The sequence below is a fragment of the Tupaia chinensis genome, unplaced genomic scaffold (assembly GCF_000334495.1).
Source record: "Tupaia chinensis unplaced genomic scaffold, TupChi_1.0 Scaffold147554_1, whole genome shotgun sequence".
Taxonomy (NCBI): Eukaryota; Metazoa; Chordata; class Mammalia; order Scandentia; family Tupaiidae; genus Tupaia; species Tupaia belangeri.
In genome coordinates, this window is record NW_006207406.1 from 1596365 (window position 1) to 1616693 (window position 20329).

Sequence of the window (20329 nt, forward strand, 5' to 3'; positions counted from 1 at the left end):
GGCCTATTTTTCAAGCCACCAGGTCTGGGATTCGAACTATGGTCAGCCATGTGGGAATCCAGCGCCCTTAACCACCATGCCACCTGCTGGCACCACCATTATATTATGTTATTTTGACAAAACAAAACCAAAATCTCACATAGCTGTCAGTAATACATACTACAGTATCTATTGTTCTCTGAACTCCAGAACTAAATTAACGTCCAGACCAGATTTAAATTTTTCATTAAATTACTGCGAGCTGATTTTCTTTCATCTTCTGGAATTCTTTCTTTTTTCCTTTGTTAATGCGATTAATCCTAATTTTTCACTTTCCTGCATCTTTCAAGTCTGTTTGGAATTCCACAGATAACCTGATGTTACTTTTTACCGACTGTCCTCGTGGAATAACTTGCACCCAAATCATTATATCTCCTCCCCACTCTCCCAACTAAAGGAGGAGAGATTGACTCAGTTCCTTTTCCTTTCTGCCTTCATTTCTTGCCTCCTTGCTTTCTGATTTCTGTATGAAGTATGCCATTGAACAGTTGAATTTTAGTTTCCTTTTGATTTTAGTGGGTTTGTTTCCATTCGTTGTTGACAGAACCTGACTCACAGAAGAGCATCAGATGGAAATATATTTCACTACTGCAGATTTAGTGAAAAAGCTATACTCTGGATAGCTGACTTCATCCGCTGCCTTGCCACTGTTCTGGGTGCCTTGCAATATCTTCTTACTAAATTTTCGCAAGGACGTTATGAAGTCTTTTCTGATCATACTTCTTATTATGGACAAGGGAAATGAGGCTTCGAGCTGAACTTGAACCACCTCCTTATGGTTTCAGAGCTTCAGCCGGAAGATATGGTCCTTGCTCTCAGCCACCCAGGAGCCTAGGTGGACAGTATGACTGTTCTCAGATGGGAAATGGCAACAGGCATGGAGTGAAGGAGCCTCGCCCAGTGGGAGCTGAGAAGGGCTCACAGGTGGAGGCCGTTCACACCGGGAAGCAGGAATAGCACCATTTTCTGGGGAGAGCAGAAAGTCAAAGACAGTCCGCAGAAGTGTGAAGCTATCGATGGACTTGGGCCGTGTACACTCCGCTGTTTAAGGGAACCTCGAGGAAGGGGTAGTATGGAGGTGCTGTGAACTGACCACTTCCTGCCAGGGGAGTCCTTGGTGCCAACTGCACATCTCGAGTCCAGAGTCTCTCCTGCCTGAGACAAGACTCAGCCTACTCCCTTTTACTGAGGTTTCAGGGCGCTCCCCAGACACTACCCTAAGGTGCCAGGCCATGGCAAGGACTGGGAGAGGAGGAGGGACTCTAGGAAGACCCAGTGAAAGCAGGACAGAGGGGGAGATCAGCTGAAAGCCAAGAGCCAACATTTGAGGGTAGAATTCTATGACCAGAACATGCCATCCCCCTGGTGTGACACATGTGACACTCAGGCCATAGCGGGCGCAGGCCTCCCAACTTTGGCCTGACTGGAGATCTCTGAGCATTTGGTTTCATTGGGAGAGAGACACTCATTTTCTCCCCTCTCCTGACCAGTCTCCGGGGCCTCTTTCCCACCAACTTTGGCTACAGTTACCAAGGTTACGGTCGCTGAGGCAGTTGGCATTTCTGGTATTGTGACACCTTTGGGAGCCAGAAAGAATAGCTTTGGAGTGAGATAAAGGTCAGGGACTCAAGGAAGGCATGAGAATTTGTGAGTAAAGGGAAACAGACCAGAGGAGGAAGAGGAAAGTGTGCCCAGGGTGGGTTCTTGTGTGTGTGAAAAGAAGTTTACTGAAGAAATGCAGAGACCTGAGTTCTAATTGAGAATGTGATGAAATAGAATGCTATAGAAATAGAAGTTGTAGTCTGAAGTCCTGTTTCCAGATTCCTTCTTATTTAAAAGTATTTCTTAGTTTTTATTTAGCTCTGCTTCCATAATTTGTTAAACCAGAGGTTGCCAAAGGCCACAAGTTTGGGAAGCCCCGATTTCCAGAGTCGGCAGAAGAGAGTATGGGAAAGCAGATGTGGAGCAGGTGTCTTGTATCAGGTGTATCAGGTGGCAACTCCGAGTGCCTGGATCAGATTTGGGTACCAGTGCAACTCTTGCACATTGAGGTATACATCTCTTCTGCTGCTCCTGGGAATAAAAATCTATGCAATGTACAGCCACTAGGTGGCGATAAATCACTTTCCATTCAGGCTCCCTATCCTCATTTCCTCTCCCAGGGCTGTTTAGCAGAAAAATGGTTTTTCTTACTTGAAGTGATGGCTAAGATATATAAAATAGAAAGACACTTTACCTTTCCAGTGAATACTCGAGGTGAGGTTAGAGATTCATGATAAGAATAAACCCTGAGACTATATTGGTCCAAGGGCTTGTATTTGATCCAGACCAACAATGGGAGATGCATCGATCTATCGACGCGGTATCCACGCAGTGGGAACAGCAATTTAGTGAACCGTTCTTATCCCTCTTCTATACGGTACCTTCTACTTTCTATTCTGTGTGTTTTTTTTTCTTTTTTCCATGAAGCAAACAAACAAACAGGAAGTGTTGACCGTGAGCCACTGAGTTGATTTTTACGAGCTACTAACTTGTAGTTTGGAAAAGCCAGGTTTAGTCCTATCCTTTAGTCCAAACCTTCGTTTTTCCTGTATGCTATGTATGCTCTGTGTTCACCCAGTTTTGTTTGAAATGCTAGCATGGCCAGGCTCAGTCGATCATGAGGAAGCATGTTTCATTTTGAACTGGATCACAAATAGGTGGGCCTCATCCTGCCACTCAGTTATGTCGGTCCCAGGCAGTCACCTGAACCAGCCGTGAACCACGCTGTTAGTAGACGCTTCAGAGAGAAAATACACTGTGCCTCCGTGAAGGCTCAACCTGAGTCTCTTCCCCTGAGACAGGCCAGGCCATGCCCCAGAAAACGGGGAAGAACATCCTCTTGTACCCTTTCTGAAAGTCTTCCTGTCCCATCTGTAGAGTGATCTCTTTCCAGATCACTTCTTCCTTCCCGGCTTCCAGCTTCTCTGTGGTACACCTCATTCCATTGTCTTAGTTCCAACCAAAAGTCTGGGCTGGACCTTGTGAGGTTCTCAGTGTCTGAATATGTGTGGTGTACACTCAGCGTATAACGTGCTTCTCATCCAGGCCTGAAGTGAGGAAATGCCTCTCTCACTGTCTGATGGCCTCTGCTCTGAAAATCAATAAACCAGGACCAGCAGATGACATAATGCTTATGTCTCTGGACTCCCACATAGTCAACCGTGGTTCAAGTCCTGGACCTGGCAGCTTAAAACTCATGCTGGGTGCATGTGTGTGCATGCCCAAAATCCTGAGAGGAGAACAGAGGAGAAGGGATTGTGGCTTGACCTTCCTCCCAGGGGGTGATTTCTGGCTTTCTGTCTCTCTGGCGAGCACATGCACCCTACAGCAAAAATCTCTCTCTCTCTCTAAAAAATAAATAAATAAAAAAGAAAAGAAAAGTGAAAAACCACCTACTTGGAATGTGCCTAATGTACTTTTAGAAGGGCATGGTGCCGGACGATGCTGTGGAAGCCTTGGCTGGTAGCCTGGGGAAAAGGGAAGCAGACCCAGAAGATGGCAAACCTGTGGTGGATGAGATCAAGGTAATGACAGCTCAGGCACATCTAGAAAATAGCTGGCATTGATGGTTCTCACCTCTCTCACAAGTATTAGCTATTTTTTCTTAATATTTCACCCCAACACGACCAGCCGGCATTCTCCATCATGGAGCGTATCTTGCTAGATAAGCTAACCCTGTGCAAGCAGGCTTAGTTGCCGCGGTGGATAGGCAGTGCGTACCTGTGAGCATTCCCTGAGCCTCACCGTGTCTACCTGCACACACTGGTGAGGACTCTCAGAGAGGTAGCAGCAGCCTCCCGCCCCTGAGAACCTGCCCGTGAGCCCAGCAGACCTCATGGTGGAGTCAGCCTGCCCACCTGGATACAGTGCAGGGGATTAAGGTGCTGTGGGAACCCTAAGCGGGTGGCTGTATGTACATTCCAACCTCACCTTCATGCGTTCACGAGCATTTAGTCACTCGGTCATCCATCTTCTGGAGAAAAGGCATACTAACAATGAAAATGGTCTTGTTTTCATTCAGGAGAGATCCAAAGAAGAAGACCGTGAAAAACTTGGTGAGAAAGATGAAACGATTCCTCCTGAGTACAGGTTAAAAGAGATAAAGGTAAACAGTTGGGGCATTTTTCTATTTCATTGTAATTTATACTGGATTTCATACCCATGAAGAAAAGACATTGGAACAGCCTGCATATAAAGATCCTGTTTCTTAATGTTTCAGACACCAAATAGTAACAATCCACTAATAGTGAGATAGTCGAACGCCAGATAGGAAGCATCAGATAGGAAACCAGAATATGCCTAAGTGGTTTTTCAGTCCTGTCTGAAGTGAAAGAAATCTAATATCTAAGCTATCTAATGGTTTCCCTTCTAACATACGGTTTGTTATGAAACCAAAAATATAAAAAGCCTTATGCAGATAGGAAAGCCAAAATGAAGAACAGTGATCAATTCTTAGATATAAACTGAAAAATCAGAGCGCCTGTTCAGCATTGAGTAAAGTGATAAAATGGCCTATTTTCTTTATTTTAAAAGTACAGATTATATTGGGAACCAGCAGTTAGCGTAATGGCTATGTCGCTGGACTCTCATGTAGTCAATCGTGGTTCGCGTCCTGGACCCGGTGGCTTAAAACTCATGCTGGGCACGTGTGCATACGTGCCCAAGATCCCGAGAGGAGAATGGAGGAGAAGGGATTGTGGCATGACCATCCTCCCTGGGGGGGTGATTTCTCGCTTTCTGTCTCTGATGTCTCTTTCTGTCTGTCTGGCGAGCGCACACGCTCTATAGTGAAAATCTCTCCAAAAACAAACAAACAAAAAAGTACAGATTATACAGAACAAGTGATAGAGGGGAGGATGCCATTACAATTTTTTTTTCTTTTTCATGCCAGAGGGCACATGTGCATGAGAGAGAGAGAGAGAGAGAGAGAAACATCCCCCAAATGGGGCCAGTTATGCCAAAATCTTTTCCTCCATTTTTGCATCCTGTCAGGATTTGAACCATGGTTGGCCATGTTCAGGGATTTGGCTTCCTCAGCACAGTACTTAACCACTGTGCTATCTGCCTGGCCCTTCATTACAATCCTTGTCATTTAAGTGTAGTCACCTAAATGGGGCTGATGTTTTAGATAGCTAAACAACTGTCATAACATGCCACTACTTAAATATTTCATTGAACTTCATTAACAATTCTGGAGAATTGAATTCACACTCCTTACTTCTCCATATGCACTGGTTTGTTTCCTTGACAAACGCAGGGACTACACTGAACTGTCCCTGAAAATGTATTATTCTGGATACCTTTTTCCTTTCTCCTATCTTCATTTCACTATTCAGTCAAATCTCTGGCATGTTTTGTTTGTTTGTTGCTTTGTTTTGTTTTGTTTTGTTTTGTTTTTGCTATAGGACATGCGCACACCAGAGACAGAGAGAGAGAGAAAGTGAAAAATCACCCTCCAGGGGGGATGGCCGTGCTGCAGTCCCTTCACCTGCAGTTCCTCTCGGTATTTTGGACACACACACACACACGCCTAGCGTGATTTTCAAGCTGCCAGGTCCAGGGCTCAAACTGCATAGCAGGCCATATGGGGTCCAGCCCCTTAACCTCCACACTACCTGCTAGCCCCCTGGCATGTCTATTAATTTGGGTTTGTTTGTATGTTGCTTTGCAGAGTCTTTAGCATCTTGAGGGCCACACGTTCTTGTGTCTGTTGACCCCAATTCAGTAAGGTTGGCCAAGTTCAGGTATCTCTCTTCTGAGCGATCGGTTACTTCCTTTCTCCCTTTGCTGGATTTTAGTAGCAGTTCTTAAGAGAGCAGTGGATTAGCTTTCTCTGACCACCCTATTCTGTGTTACTTTAATCCTCCTCTGAACTTGTTTATCTCACACATTCTTGGTCACCTATTGCTTCAGAACATTTTTCAGGTGCCGGCTTTTTCTTGTAAAATCCCTTGTTGTTGGGCCAGCAGGTGGAGTAGAGACTAAAGAGTCTGGATCCCACATGGCCAACTCTGTGGTTCAAGTCCCAGGCCCAGCAACTTGAAAATCACACCGTTTGCGTGTGCATGCATGCCCAAAATCCCCAGAGAAGAATAGTGGAGAGTGACCATCCCCCCTAGGGGATAATTTCTCACTCTCTTTTCCTCTCTCTGGCTCCAGCATGCACAGGTGCCCTACGGCAAAAATCTAAAAAAGAAAAAAATAATCCCTTGTTATTCACAGGCTCTGTTCCCTTAGGCCTCCTTAAATGAGATTCAGTTCCCTGGGGACAGAAGAAAGCCCACTTTTTCTAGATGAGTGAGGATGCAGTGATAGAAAAGTGATTTCAGTTGGAATGTGGAGCCAAGTACTCCAGGGTCAGGGTCCCATGAGTCACTTGAGTATTTTGCTGCCTTTGCAGCAAAAAAAGTGATGATGCTATTCCCTCCAACAGAAGAGTGGTCAGATGGTACAAATGAACGGCAGAGAAGATGGAAGGGGGTGTGAGCATAGCTCCTTGGCCTTTTGGCTAAGATGGAGTGAAGGGATTTGTCGACTGCAATGGAACTAGATGAGATGTCTAAACAAGTACATTTTGCTTTTTAAACAAACAAACCAAAGACACAAAGACCACCTTGGCCAGTTTCTCAGGAAAAAGCTACACACACAGGAAACTTCAAAAAGTTTCTGAAGAAACAGAATTAAAATACAAGTGTTTTGGTGTAAAATGTTATGTGGAATCCATGTATGGTTTTTTCATACTATGTAGTTTCCATGAGCTTTTTGAAGAGCCCTTGCGTACCTTTGTGCTTATTCATTTTTGTATGTTTAGATAAATGTGACTTATAATTCATCAATAGGTCTTTAATTTTAAAAAGTCCCAAATAGGGGGCCAGCAGGTGGCATGGTAGTTAATGTGCTAGACTCCCACATTGCTGACTGTAGATCATGTCCCAGATCTGGTGGCTTGTTTTCTCACTTTCTCTCTCTCTCTCTCTCTCTTTCTCCCCTTTTCTGATGATCACACATGCCCTGTAGCAAATTAAAAAAAATAGTAATAATGAGAAATAAAATTGAATAATTAAAAAAAAGTTTCAGGCTGGCAATGGCATGGTGGTTAAGGCCTGGGACTCTCACATGGCTGACAGTGGTTTGAGTCCTGGACCAGTGACTTACTTTCTTACTTTCCCTCTCTTCCTCTGTTTCTTTCTGGTAAAATTAAAAAATAATCATAATAAATTAAATTAATAAATCTTTTTTAAAAAGTCCCAAGTATTTTATCACTTTTGTCCTCCTGTTACTCAAAATTGGCACTATTGTTTAAATATTTAAACATAATCTGATCCCTAAATTTTGGAGTGGCCCCAAGGACAGAGATCTTGGCTATGCTATTTTCTGTTGTGTTCCCAGCTCTCAGTAAGGGCTTGGGACAGCATCAGTGCCGTTGGGTTGGCCGCATGGCTTGTAAGGGTAACTGTCTATTCCAGGCAACTTCTGCAAAAGTCACCTTCAGGAGGTGAGAGGCTCTACCCTCGAGGTCTCCCACTCATCCTGCAAGCCCTTGCCATAGCGTCATGTGCCACGGGACATTGCTCATGGGTTTTTCTCCTATCCTAGTCTCTGGGCTTCTGAAGTCCCAAGCCATGCCTAATTCGGTGTGCTATCTCCATGCCTGGTGCATGTGTCACTGATGACATGAACTAATTAGAACCTACTCTGTTGAGAGGATCTATTTCCTGCAGTGAAGAATCTAATTTAAAATGTACAACAGCAGGTGTAACCTGTCCACCTCTTGGCGTGTTTGTAAGGTTGTGTACTTAACACTAAATGTTAAATGAGTCCATGCCCTGTTTTCCCCTGTATAGGATAAAGATGGAAAACCACTCCAGCCGGAAGTGCCCAAGGAACAGCTTCCGGTAAGCAAAGTTTTCTCTGACTGTATCTTTCTCCTTTGGGCCCTGATTGTTAATTTGGGAAAGGCATAGCCTTCCTTTCAGTGAATTGATCCTCATGGAAATACTGGCATCATCTGAAAAGAAGACAAGTGGAGGTGACTTGATGGTGTTCGTTAATATGTTTTCTGGTTCTTGCAGCCTTTGAGTGAAGAGTTTCTTCTTGATGCTTTATCTGAGGACTTCTCTGGTCTCCCAAACACTTCATCTCTCGTAAGTCTACAACTTCTGGTTTATTTCCCTACTTTTAGAAGGGTAGAAATAAATGGAAACTTGTAACTTCAAATCTGGCTTAGACCAATGAATGGCCCTTAATCTACTGTAGCCATTAAAAATGTGTTGCATCACAAAATATTTTTCCAGAACAGAGAATGTTTTCAACATCTTAAGCAAAACAGTATGCCCTATATCCTATGGAAAAAGACTTTAAATTTCAGTTTATACATAACTGCTTCTAAAACAACTTTACCTGTTCATATTTCTCCAATCTGTCATTTTCCAAATTTGCTTCTGAGGAAACTTAGCTGCCTGTGGAATAGTCCCTCAAAGGAAATTCTGTTATTAGAAATTTTGGACAGTGTTGGGTAGTGCTGGGGGGGTGGGATTTCATGATTTCTTGCATATGAACCTGTTTGAGGTTCCATACTTATACAATAACTGTGGAGTATTTTGGGGGGATGATCCTAGATTATCTATTTTCCAAGAACCCAGTTTCCAAACCACTGACTGTATTGTTGGCCGTTAGCAGGAACAAAAGTTTCTACATGGACAGTGGTATAGAAAACATATTTATATCAGTTAGGAAACTTCAAAAAGTTTCTGAAGAAACAGAATTAAAATACAAGTGTTTTGGTGTAAAATGTTATGTGGAATCCATGTATGGTTTTTTCATACTATGTAGTTTCCATGAGCTTTTTGAAGAGCCCTTGCGTACCTTTGTGCTTATTCATTTTTGTATGTTTAGATAAATGTGACTTATAATTCATCAATAGGTCTTTAATTTTAAAAAGTCCCAAATAGGGGGCCAGCAGGTGGCATGGTAGTTAATGTGCTAGACTCCCACATTGCTGACTGTAGATCATGTCCCAGATCTGGTGGCTTGTTTTCTCACTTTCTCTCTCTCTCTCTCTCTCTCTCTCTCTCTCTCTCTCTCTCTCTTTCTCCCCTTTCCTGATGATCACACATGCCCTGTAGCAAATTAAAAAAAATAGTAATAATGAGAAATAAAATTGAATAATTACAAAAAAGTTTCAGGCTGGCAATGGCATGGTGGTTAAGGCCTGGGACTCTCACATGGCTGACAGTGGTTTGAGTCCTGGACCAGTGACTTACTTTCTTACTTTCCCTCTCTTCCTCTGTTTCTTTCTGGTAAAATTAAAAAATAATCATAATAAATTAAATTAATAAATCTTTTTTAAAAAGTCCCAAGTATTTTATCACTTTTGTCCTCCTGTTACTCAAAATTGGCACTATTGTTTAAATATTTAAACATAATCTGATCCCTAAATTTTGGAGTGGCCCCAAGGACAGAGATCTTGGCTATGCTATTTTCTGTTGTGTTCCCAGCTCTCAGTAAGGGCTTGGGACAGCATCAGTGCCGTTGGGTTGGCCGCATGGCTTGTAAGGGTAACTGTCTATTCCAGGCAACTTCTGCAAAAGTCACCTTCAGGAGGTGAGAGGCTCTACCCTCGAGGTCTCCCACTCATCCTGCAAGCCCTTGCCATAGCGTCATGTGCCACGGGACATTGCTCATGGGTTTTTCTCCTATCCTAGTCTCTGGGCTTCTGAAGTCCCAAGCCATGCCTAATTCGGTGTGCTATCTCCATGCCTGGTGCATGTGTCACTGATGACATGAACTAATTAGAACCTACTCTGTTGAGAGGATCTATTTCCTGCAGTGAAGAATCTAATTTAAAATGTACAACAGCAGGTGTAACCTGTCCACCTCTTGGCGTGTTTGTAAGGTTGTGTACTTAACACTAAATGTTAAATGAGTCCATGCCCTGTTTTCCCCTGTATAGGATAAAGATGGAAAACCACTCCAGCCGGAAGTGCCCAAGGAACAGCTTCCGGTAAGCAAAGTTTTCTCTGACTGTATCTTTCTCCTTTGGGCCCTGATTGTTAATTTGGGAAAGGCATAGCCTTCCTTTCAGTGAATTGATCCTCATGGAAATACTGGCATCATCTGAAAAGAAGACAAGTGGAGGTGACTTGATGGTGTTCGTTAATATGTTTTCTGGTTCTTGCAGCCTTTGAGTGAAGAGTTTCTTCTTGATGCTTTATCTGAGGACTTCTCTGGTCTCCCAAACACTTCATCTCTCGTAAGTCTACAACTTCTGGTTTATTTCCCTACTTTTAGAAGGGTAGAAATAAATGGAAACTTGTAACTTCAAATCTGGCTTAGACCAATGAATGGCCCTTAATCTACTGTAGCCATTAAAAATGTGTTGCATCACAAAATATTTTTCCAGAACAGAGAATGTTTTCAACATCTTAAGCAAAACAGTATGCCCTATATCCTATGGAAAAAGACTTTAAATTTCAGTTTATACATAACTGCTTCTAAAACAACTTTACCTGTTCATATTTCTCCAATCTGTCATTTTCCAAATTTGCTTCTGAGGAAACTTAGCTGCCTGTGGAATAGTCCCTCAAAGGAAATTCTGTTATTAGAAATTTTGGACAGTGTTGGGTAGTGCTGGGGGGGTGGGATTTCATGATTTCTTGCATATGAACCTGTTTGAGGTTCCATACTTATACAATAACTGTGGAGTATTTTGGGGGGATGATCCTAGATTATCTATTTTCCAAGAACCCAGTTTCCAAACCACTGACTGTATTGTTGGCCGTTAGCAGGAACAAAAGTTTCTACATGGACAGTGGTATAGAAAACATATTTATATCAGTTGGGAAATATGAGTGACAACTTGAAGAAATAATGATTCTTTAGAGTTGCCTGAAGTTTCTGCTCTTGTAAAGAAGGGGTTACGGACCAGTGCGTGCTCCTCACTGCACCCCTATAAAAGCACCGTGTAGTTCAGTCACATCCCATGGCCGCCTTCTCATCCTTCTCCATCTCCAAACACACAGACCGCATCAGAGAGAAGGATCCCCAAGCTCTGATCTGAAAATTGTAAGATACAGGGACAAATAGGAAGTAATAGTCTCTGGGAATATGGAATCATCTTACAGTGATGCGGAAGGCAGAAACAAATTGTGGAGGGAGCGAGAGCTTATTTCCTTATTTATCCTGACTCTCCTTATTATTATTGGGTTTTTGAGAAAGTCATGACACATTTTTGCATAGAAATACAGACAAATAATGTTATGACCTTTCTAACAACCTAATATTACTATAGTTAGATCTGTAGATGTAAAAATTACGAAAATAGACTATAACAAATTATTAAGTACTTACCATTATCATAAATTAAAGATTTGTTCAAGTGAAGGAAAACTATCAATATAGCATAGTAGTACATCAAATAGAAACAATCTAAGAATTATGTTCATATAAAAATATATTTGAACTTTTACATACATTATGTTTTAAATAAAAACCTTAGAAAAGTAGGCAATCTTTTAATGTATTAAACAGAATATATTTAATTTAAAAAATCATATATTTAATATTAAGCTAGAAGCAGTCATTGCCTTTTTTTTTTTTTTTTTTTTTCTTTTTTTTTCTTTTTGGAGAGGTTTTTAGCTACAGGGTGTGTGTGCTCGCCAGACAGGCAGAGAGAGACATAGAGACAGAAAGCGAGAAATCACCCCCCAGGGGGGATGGCCATGCCGCAATACCTTCTCCTCCATTCTCCTCTCGGGATCTTGGGCATGCACACACATGCACTCGGCGTGAGTTTTAAGCCATTGGGTCCAGGATGCGAACCGCAGTCGACTACGTGGGAGTCCAGCAACATAGCCATTACGCTAACTGCTGGTCCAGCATTAATTTCTCTTAAAAATAGAAACTACAAAAAATTTATTTCATTGTCATTTCTTTTTAAAGTAAGGAAGATTAATTAACATTTGAAAAAGACATGGAAAACATTTAAAAGCAACACCTAAATATGCAGGGAAACTTCAAAAGTTTGTGGGAAATGGAATTAAAGTATGAGTTTATTTTGATGCAGAAACATTATGCATTTTTTCCATAATATGTATTTTCTAGGAACTTTTCAAAGACCCCACATATTTGCAGATAACACATTTGTAGATGACGTTGCATATGCTATGTACATTAGCAACAAATTTTAAAATATAATTAACATTCTATTAATGTTTAAAATTAGATTTTACATATACCTAATGTGATATCAGACTTGTATTAAAAAATGCACCTGCAAAAGAAGAAATGAATACAAAAATGAGGACACACAGAAATAGAAATCCATACATCTAAGATTGTTTTAACTAAATGTCTTGAAAGAACAATGATGATCCCTTAAAGTCATTTTATAAGTTAACTTTTAAGTTAACACAACAGTACAGTACTTTCTATATTTCAATGACATTGTTCTAAAATATATTTGAGAAATAAATGTACAAAATATGAAAAAAGTATTTTTCAGTATTTTTAGGGAAGATTAATCCAATTAAATATGAGAATACATTATACAGTAATGATAAATTAAAAAGTATAATACTGAGTCAGAAAACAAACTCATATCATAGGTCATTAGAAAATTGACTGGGACCGGCAGTTAGCAAAATGGCTATGTCGCTGGACTCCCATGTAGTCGACCACGGTTAGAGCCCTGGACCCGGTGGCTTAAACTCACACTGGGCACGTGTTTGTGCGTGCCCAAGATCCCAAGAGGAGAATGGAGGAGAAGGGATTGTGGCATGGCCATCCCCCCTGGGGGGTGATTTCTCACTTTCTGTCTTTCTGTCTTTCTCTGTCTTTCTGTCAGGTGCACGTGCCCTGTAGCAAATACTTCTCCCCCCCCCCCAAGAAAAGAATAAAAAAATTGAGTCAGGGACCTAAATAACAGATTTATTTTATTTTTTATTTTATTTTAATTTTTTTAGAATTATTCATTTAACTTTATTTATTTACTTATTTTATTTTGACCAGAGAGGGACAGAGAGAGAGATAAAGTGGGAAAGGAAGAAAGCAAACTGCCAGGTCTGGGACTCAAACCGTGGTCGACCATGTGGGAGTCCAGCGTCCTTAACCACCATGCCACCTGCCAGACCCAGATTTAGTTTATTTTTTTAAAAAGTGGGAAATCATTGTTTCAGAAAGTTTCTGGAATAATGTTATTTAACACTGAGAAAAAAATAATAAAACTGAAACCTCAACCATGTAATTCAATATTAAAGCAGTAGTAAAACATCATTTTATACTCATTATGATCAGAAAAATACGTGGTAAAAATCTAATTCTGAAAAAAAAAATTCTGGCTGGCTAGGCTATGGGAGAAGCATGCAGACTTGTTGCTTTCAGCAGTTACATGTACCTGGCAACTTTTAAGAAAGCAGTTTGGTAGAATATAGCCAGCTGCATAAAATGATCCACTTTTAGAACGTATTCAGAACAATTATTTACAGAAGAAAAAAATTGAAAAACCAAATAACCTACAAGTACCAGAGGAAATGTGTAAACAAGCCATGGAATACTAACTCATTAGATTTTTGAACTTTTAGTATAGTAAGTGTGAACAGAAATTAAATAGGAAATCATCTAACGGAGAAGGGGGTAGAATAAAAATTCCTTAGGGGGCTGGCTCTGTGGCCTGGTGGTTAAGGCAACCAGATCCTACATGGCCGAACACTGAGTTTGGGTTTCAAACCCAGCAGCTTAAGGAGCACACTGGGTGTGTGGATGTGTGTGCCCAAAGTCCCCAAAGGAGAGAGAGTGGAGAAGGTATTGGGATGTGACTATGTCCCATTGGAAGGGACTTTGCCCTCTCTATCTCTGTCTCTCTCTTTCTCGAAAGCTCATCCACCTTCTACTGGGAGAAAAAAAAATGCTTTTAGGATTATTTGTTACAGGACCAGCAGGTGGCATAGTGGTTAAGGTGCTGAATCCCATGGCCAACTATGAGGTTTGAGTCCTGTACCCAGCAGCTTGCAAAGCATGCCAAATACGTGTGTGTACCCAAAATCCAGAGAGGAGAATGGAGCAGGAGGGATTGTGTGGTGGCCATCTCCCCAGGGGGTGATTTCTCACTTTACCTCTCATTGTCTCTTTCTCTCTCTCTCTTGCAAATGCACATACCCTATAGTAAACCTAAAAAAAGAAAAGTTTATATGTTAGTAGGTGTTTATTTGGATCAAGACAACGGACAGTCATAAAATTATCTTAAGAGTTGTATTTAAAGTGATGGCATTGTGGACAGAATTTTATACGTAGCATATTACTGATAAGAATATCATTTCTTTCACCAAAGAAATTTCAAGAGGCTAAACTTGCTGCTGCCATCTCTGAAGTGGTTTCTCAAACCCCAGCTTCAACCACCCAAGCTGCAGGCCCACCCCCTGACACTCCGGTAAGCCGTGTATCTTATTTGGGAGATCATTTGTTTTTGCAGCAGCAACAAGAAAGAAAATGAAGCACCTGCTTAGAGCAGATGAAAATAGACTGAATTATTAGGAAGATTGGTTACCTTCTATTTCAGAAGAGCATAGACTAGCAATTTAGGGAGATGGCAAAGAATATTAGTGAAATGATAAAATGAAACAACACATGAAAGTATTTTACACCTGATTGGGGAGCTTAGTGTTATTGTCACTTGATTAGAATTGAAAGTGCAGTAGTGGGCCTTGTGTCTAAATTTGAATGACTGGATTTGAAAAATTCTTTTGTTTTCCCCATAATTGATTTTCACCTTCATTTTTTTCTGGCATATGCCAAAATTTACTGCCCGTTGTTTAAACTCATATTTATTTTATGGAACTGCTCAGTGTTTGAGCTTCTCCAAAAAAAAAAAAAATTTTTTTTTTTACAAACATGTCATGGAATGGCATTGCTTTCTTCCTGTTCACATTTGTAAAAGTGTGTCATTTTCATGCTCACAATAAAACAACCGAGCATCAATATTGTTTTAATTATTTATATGTTCTGAGGCAGAGCTGTGGGACCAAAGCTTTTTCAGATCTTCGTGATTAATTATCTGTGTGGTACCAAATTATACATTATCGAGGAGACCACGACACATCCAAAGATAAAGGGACTGCCCTGAACCAGATCCCATCTCCTCTGGCTGAGAGCAGTGCCTCGTTTGCTAGATGGAGATGAAGTAGCTTTAGTGAGGTTAGCTATGCTTCCGTTCCTTTTGATGTAGCATCAAAGCTTGCTTCGTGCTGTAGTCTGAGATGTTGATGGGTTTTCATCCTGTCCGGTCAGCCGGGGATCATCTGAAAATATCCAGAGGCACAGATGACAAAGCCCAGACCAGGCTGTGGGTAACCCCACCATTAGCAGCTGTACTCCTGGGCTCAAATGAAGCACTTAAAACCAGTAAAATATATGTGTGCGCGCTCGCGTGTGTGTGTGTGTGTGTGTGTGCCACAATGATAAAAGTCCTTGTACAAGAGAAAGAGTCACTAATAATCCAGGGTCCTGTTTACACTTTCTTTTTTTTTTCTGGAGAGGTTTTTCGCTATAGGGCATGTGTGCTCACCAGACAGACAGAGAGAGACAGAGAGACAGAAAGCGAGAAATCACCCCCCAGGGGGTATGGCCACACCGCTGTCCCTTCTCCTCCATTCTCATCTTGGGATCTTGGGCACGCACGCACACGTGCCTGGCATGAGTTTTAAGCCACCAGGTCCGGGACGCGAACCGCGGTCGACTACGTGGGAATCCAGCGACATAGCCATTACACTCTACACTTTCATTTTAAATACTCAGGCCAGAGCTTCTTCCCTGATTGAGGCTATCAGTCCCGTCACTTTTCCTTCCCCTGAGAGAGTCTTGCTTCAGTTAATATTTTATTTAAAGACATTGCTAAAGCTTGATATAAAGCTTAATTTACATGAATATGCTTGGGAATCCAAGTGTCAACAACCCATCCTAATTCACCTGAGCTGTCTCTGCTGGGGATAGTAAGACTGTCCCCTGCTGTGTACATACGAAAGCCTTAAAGACGGATGTTCAAAGAGCTGTGTGATATAATCGCCCCAATAGGAAAAGCTCCTTCAGGAGAAAATAGAAGATTGTGGACATAACCGAGCACAGAAGGCAGGACACTGTAATCAGTCCAAGACGTGGGTCCCCTCCATTTTTGTTTTGTTTTTGAGACATTTTTGCTGTAGGATTCATGCCCTCGCTGAGGACAGAGAGAGACAGAGAGATAGAAAGGGAGAGACCCTCCCCTGGGGACATGGCCACACCACAAGTCTCTTCTCCATTTTCTTCTCAGGATTTTGGGCACGTGTGCGCATGTGCCCGCCCTGAGTTTCAGGCCTCCAGGTCTGAGAGTCAAAACATGCTTGGCCGTGTGGGAGTCCAGCACCTTAACCACGGCGCCACCTGCTGGCCCTCCCTCCATTTTTCTAGTAGTCTGTCTCCAGGAAAGCTGATTTAGCTTTCCCAAGCAGTTTATCTGTTCCTCCAGAAAAACGGCTTACTCAGGGGTCATTGTGGACCTCAAATAAAACTGAGCAATGCACAGAAAACCCTTTCAAAGTACCTGGAATGTGCCAGCGCAGTGCAGTCCGATCCCAGCTTGGCGTCTTGTACAATGCAAATAGGAAACATACATTTTTTTAAAGAAAAATTTTGCCAAGGCCACCTGCGCTTGCCTGGGAGAGACAGAGGGAGAAAGTGAGAAAGTAGCCCCAATGAGGGATGGTCTCGTCACAGTCCCTGCTCCTCCATTTCTTTGGGGATTTTGCACACACACACACACACACACACACACACCCCAAGCATGTTTAGTAAGCTGCCAGGTCCAATACTTGACCACATGGTAGGCCACGTGGGATCCAGTCACCTTTACTGCCATGCCACAGCTGGCCCAGAAATAGATTTGTTAAATTGTATTTATACGGAGACAGAAGTCACGATTTTGAATGTGATATGTTGAAAAAGATTTTGAAGGAAAAATACTTCCTTAAGACTTTGGTGCAATAATATTATGAATGATGTAAGCCGAGTGCTCAGGTACAGCGAGTGCTGTCTTCAATGCCTTTTTTCTTTTTTTTTTTTGTGGTGAGGTTTTTGCTATAGGGTGCATATGCTTGCCCCAGAGAGAGACATAGAGACAGAAAGCAAGAAATCACCCCCCAGGGGGGATGGCCATGCCCCATTCTCTTCCATTATCCTCTCGGAATCTTGGGCACGCACGCACATGCGCCCAGCATGAGTTTAAGCCACCGGGTCCGGGACTTGAACTGCTGTCAACTACGTGGGAGTCCAGCGATACAGCCATTACGCTAACTGCTGGTCCCTTCAATGCCTTTTCAATCACGTAGTCTTCTTAGCAGCATCTAGGTATAGGCACTATTACTGCTCGCATTTCTCAGCTGAGGAAATGGAGGCTCAGAGGAGTTAAATGACTAGCCAAACCCTGCCCTAAATAAATGTGGAAATAAACTATTTTAGTGACTTCGATATTCTCACTTTGGTGGCCAAAATTTCTTTTCCCCTAGAATACCAGCTCTCCTTCATTTCTGCAGTTTATCTTCTAGGGGCTTCCTTAAGGAGAGGGGTCCCCCCAATTTAGAAATTCCAGGTCTCTGAAGCCCCTCATCCCTGTTGTGACAGAAAAGCCCTGTCCACCTCGTGAGCCCAGGTGTCCTGGCTCTGTGCTCTGGTCAGTCAGGGATGGCAGTACTGGGCCCCACAGCTGCCCACATCCACATTCGTCCAGGGTCTGGTCTCAGAGTGTTCCCACAGAACCAAATAAGCACTCACCCAGGGGCAAAATCCTGCTTCCTAGCTATAGGACCATACTGTGGATTTGTATATCCTGTTTTCTGAGCACATTCAATTTTCATATAAAAGGTGTGTGACTGACTTGTTTGTCTGGGGGCCTTGCAGATCACGCACTGGGGTGTGGCCCCTGACATTGCCACTGAGTCTTCCAGAAGCAGGTAGGGTTTTTCCCAGGGAGGTCGGCAGTGTGGATGGAAGGTGCTGGACCTCAGCCCTCTTAGGCTGTCAGATCTGCTGTGCTTTCTTGCTGATCTGTCTGTCCATTCTCTCCACACCCCCACCCCCAGAAATCGCCGTCTTCTAAGAAAACAGATCGTCTTCCCAAAAAAGGGAGTTCCTGGACTGATCTGCCTCTGTTACTGTTTGGCCAACCTGTGACTAATTCAGAATTACTCACTTTTTTAGCAGAGCAACAAAGAACTGGATGACGCCCTGGATAAACTTTCTGATAGTCTAGGACAAAGGCAGCCTGACCCCAATGAGAACAAGCCAATGGAGGATAAAGTAAAGGTAAAACAAACAAACAAAAAATCACTAAAAAGTGATCATTGAAGGTTTTTATAGCATATAAAAACCTACCTCACCCTACCTCACACAGAAGAACAAACAAAAACTGCTGCTGACATTCGAGTTAGCGAACGATCAGCCGCGTATCTGGCCTCCTTCCTGCCCTGTGGTCTGCGTTGTCCGTTTCCTCACCAAGGGTCATGTTTATGGCAGAGGTTCCATTATAGGCACGTCCTGTTTGTGAGACAAGCCTTGCTATGATAAAGTAGCATGGCCATGCTTCCTTAGTATTATTCTCTCCCCGCATGAGCGTTGCCTGACCTGGTGTTAAGGACGTCAGCTACATGGTGCGCACACGTGGAAGTGTGTTCTTCCAGTTGACAAGTCCTGCAGTGGCCGTGGCAGACGTCACCGGCCTCTTTGCCAGAGCTCTCCTGAGCAGCCTTCTCTGCAGGCGTAACGGAATCCTGAGTTGGAACTGCTAACTGGAGAAAGCCCTGGGCCAGAAGCTCAGCACCTAGCAGCGGCTCAAGGACGTGAGCAGCAAGCTCTGCACGTTTCGTACAGTGCACACGGCACGGACTTATACTTAAACACAGACTCCTTCACTGACGCAGCTGTCTGAACCCTGGCTTGGAACCAGACAGCGACTGACCGGCCAGATGGATGTCCCAGAGACAGGGCATTTCAGAGAATCCATAGCTCTTCATCCCGTCATGGTCATTGGAATACCAATGTGACCCTAACCTGTATTTGAAAAATGAAATCATAATGACGCAGAAAAATAAAGCTGTACTCCACCAGGGGGCAGGGTTCCTGAATCTGTGACCAAGAGTCCAGCTGAGCCTCAGGGAGGTGGGGACACTGTGAGGGAGGCGTGGCTTACTCCACAGCAGGGATTTCCTCCTCTGCAACACAAGCCCTCAGCACAGCCCCTGAGATTTGCCGTTGCCTGGTCCCTCCTCAGGGCTCAGAAAGAGTCACACTGTAAATATCACCTCCCTAAGGGCAAAGATGCAGCAGCCTTTTCCTTTTTTTTTTTTTAATGACTATTTGAAAAATGAAACTCAATTGTCATTTAAGCATGTATTTTCGTTTAAAATACAGACAGAAAATTCAGTAATGGACTGACCCAAAGAAACATATGGGTTTACTTCTTTTTTTTTTTTTTTAACCCATCTAATAGTCTGGATCATCCATTTTATTGTTCTATTACTGAAAAAAAAAATCAAAACATGCCATATCTTGCCTCAGAAAAGTACAATAAATGTTGGATGCTGCATTTCAGAAGGTACTCTCTACGTGAAGGAGAAAATGGATGTTAGATGTGTTCAATCTTTACAGGAAAGGGCTAAAGCCGAACACAGAGACAAGCTGGGAGAAAGGGATGACACCATCCCTCCGGAGTATAGACACCTCCTGGACAGCAACGAGAAGGTAAACTAAGGCACACGGATGGGCTGGACTGGACTTATACCCCTGAAGCTTTGTAAATTTAAACCTCTCTTGAAATGACTAGAAGGTGCGCTTTTTTAGAGAAGCGTAAGAACATGTCACAACTGACTGCTTCGAACGTGCCCCCAGTGCCAATGAGCAGGAGGCCTGCAATTCTGTTAGCACTGCTGAGCCAGCCTTATTTCATACCCATGCACTCGGCCCTGTGATATAAACAGAGTTGGTGACATTCAGTCCCCGATGCTTAGGGCGATTCCAAGAGACATACAAGGCATGCTTTTTTTCAAAAAGGTTATAAAAATGACTGAGGCAATGGGATTTCAAAGGAAACAGTCTCGGGACCAGCAGTTAGCGTAATGGCTATGTTGCTGGACTCCCATGTAGTCGACTGTGGTTCGAATGCCGGACTCATGCTGGGCGTGTGTGCGTGCGTGCCCAAGATCCCAAGAGGAGAATGGAGGAGGAGGGA

General features: G+C 42.8%; 1 protein-coding gene across 13 annotated transcripts in view; it reads left to right on the top strand.

Annotated features, from left to right (window-relative positions):
* CAST (calpastatin) overlaps window positions 1–20329 on the top strand; it is a 129633-nt gene that overhangs the window by 97866 nt on the left and 11438 nt on the right. For 9 of the 13 annotated variants that reach the window (XM_014584751.2, XM_014584753.2, XM_014584754.2 and 6 more), the window contains 7 exons: window positions 3504–3605; window positions 4103–4186; window positions 7926–7976; window positions 8154–8225; window positions 14408–14506; window positions 18304–18408; window positions 19750–19842. In XM_014584751.2, coding sequence (XP_014440237.1) covers window positions 3504–3605; window positions 4103–4186; window positions 7926–7976; window positions 8154–8225; window positions 14408–14506; window positions 18304–18408; window positions 19750–19842 — 606 coding nt within the window. The remainder of the gene's footprint in view (window positions 1–3503; window positions 3606–4102; window positions 4187–7925; window positions 7977–8153; window positions 8226–14407; window positions 14507–18303; window positions 18409–19749; window positions 19843–20329) is intronic. The other 4 variants (XM_027768836.1, XM_014584748.2, XM_027768835.1 and 1 more) reach the window with 1 other exon arrangement.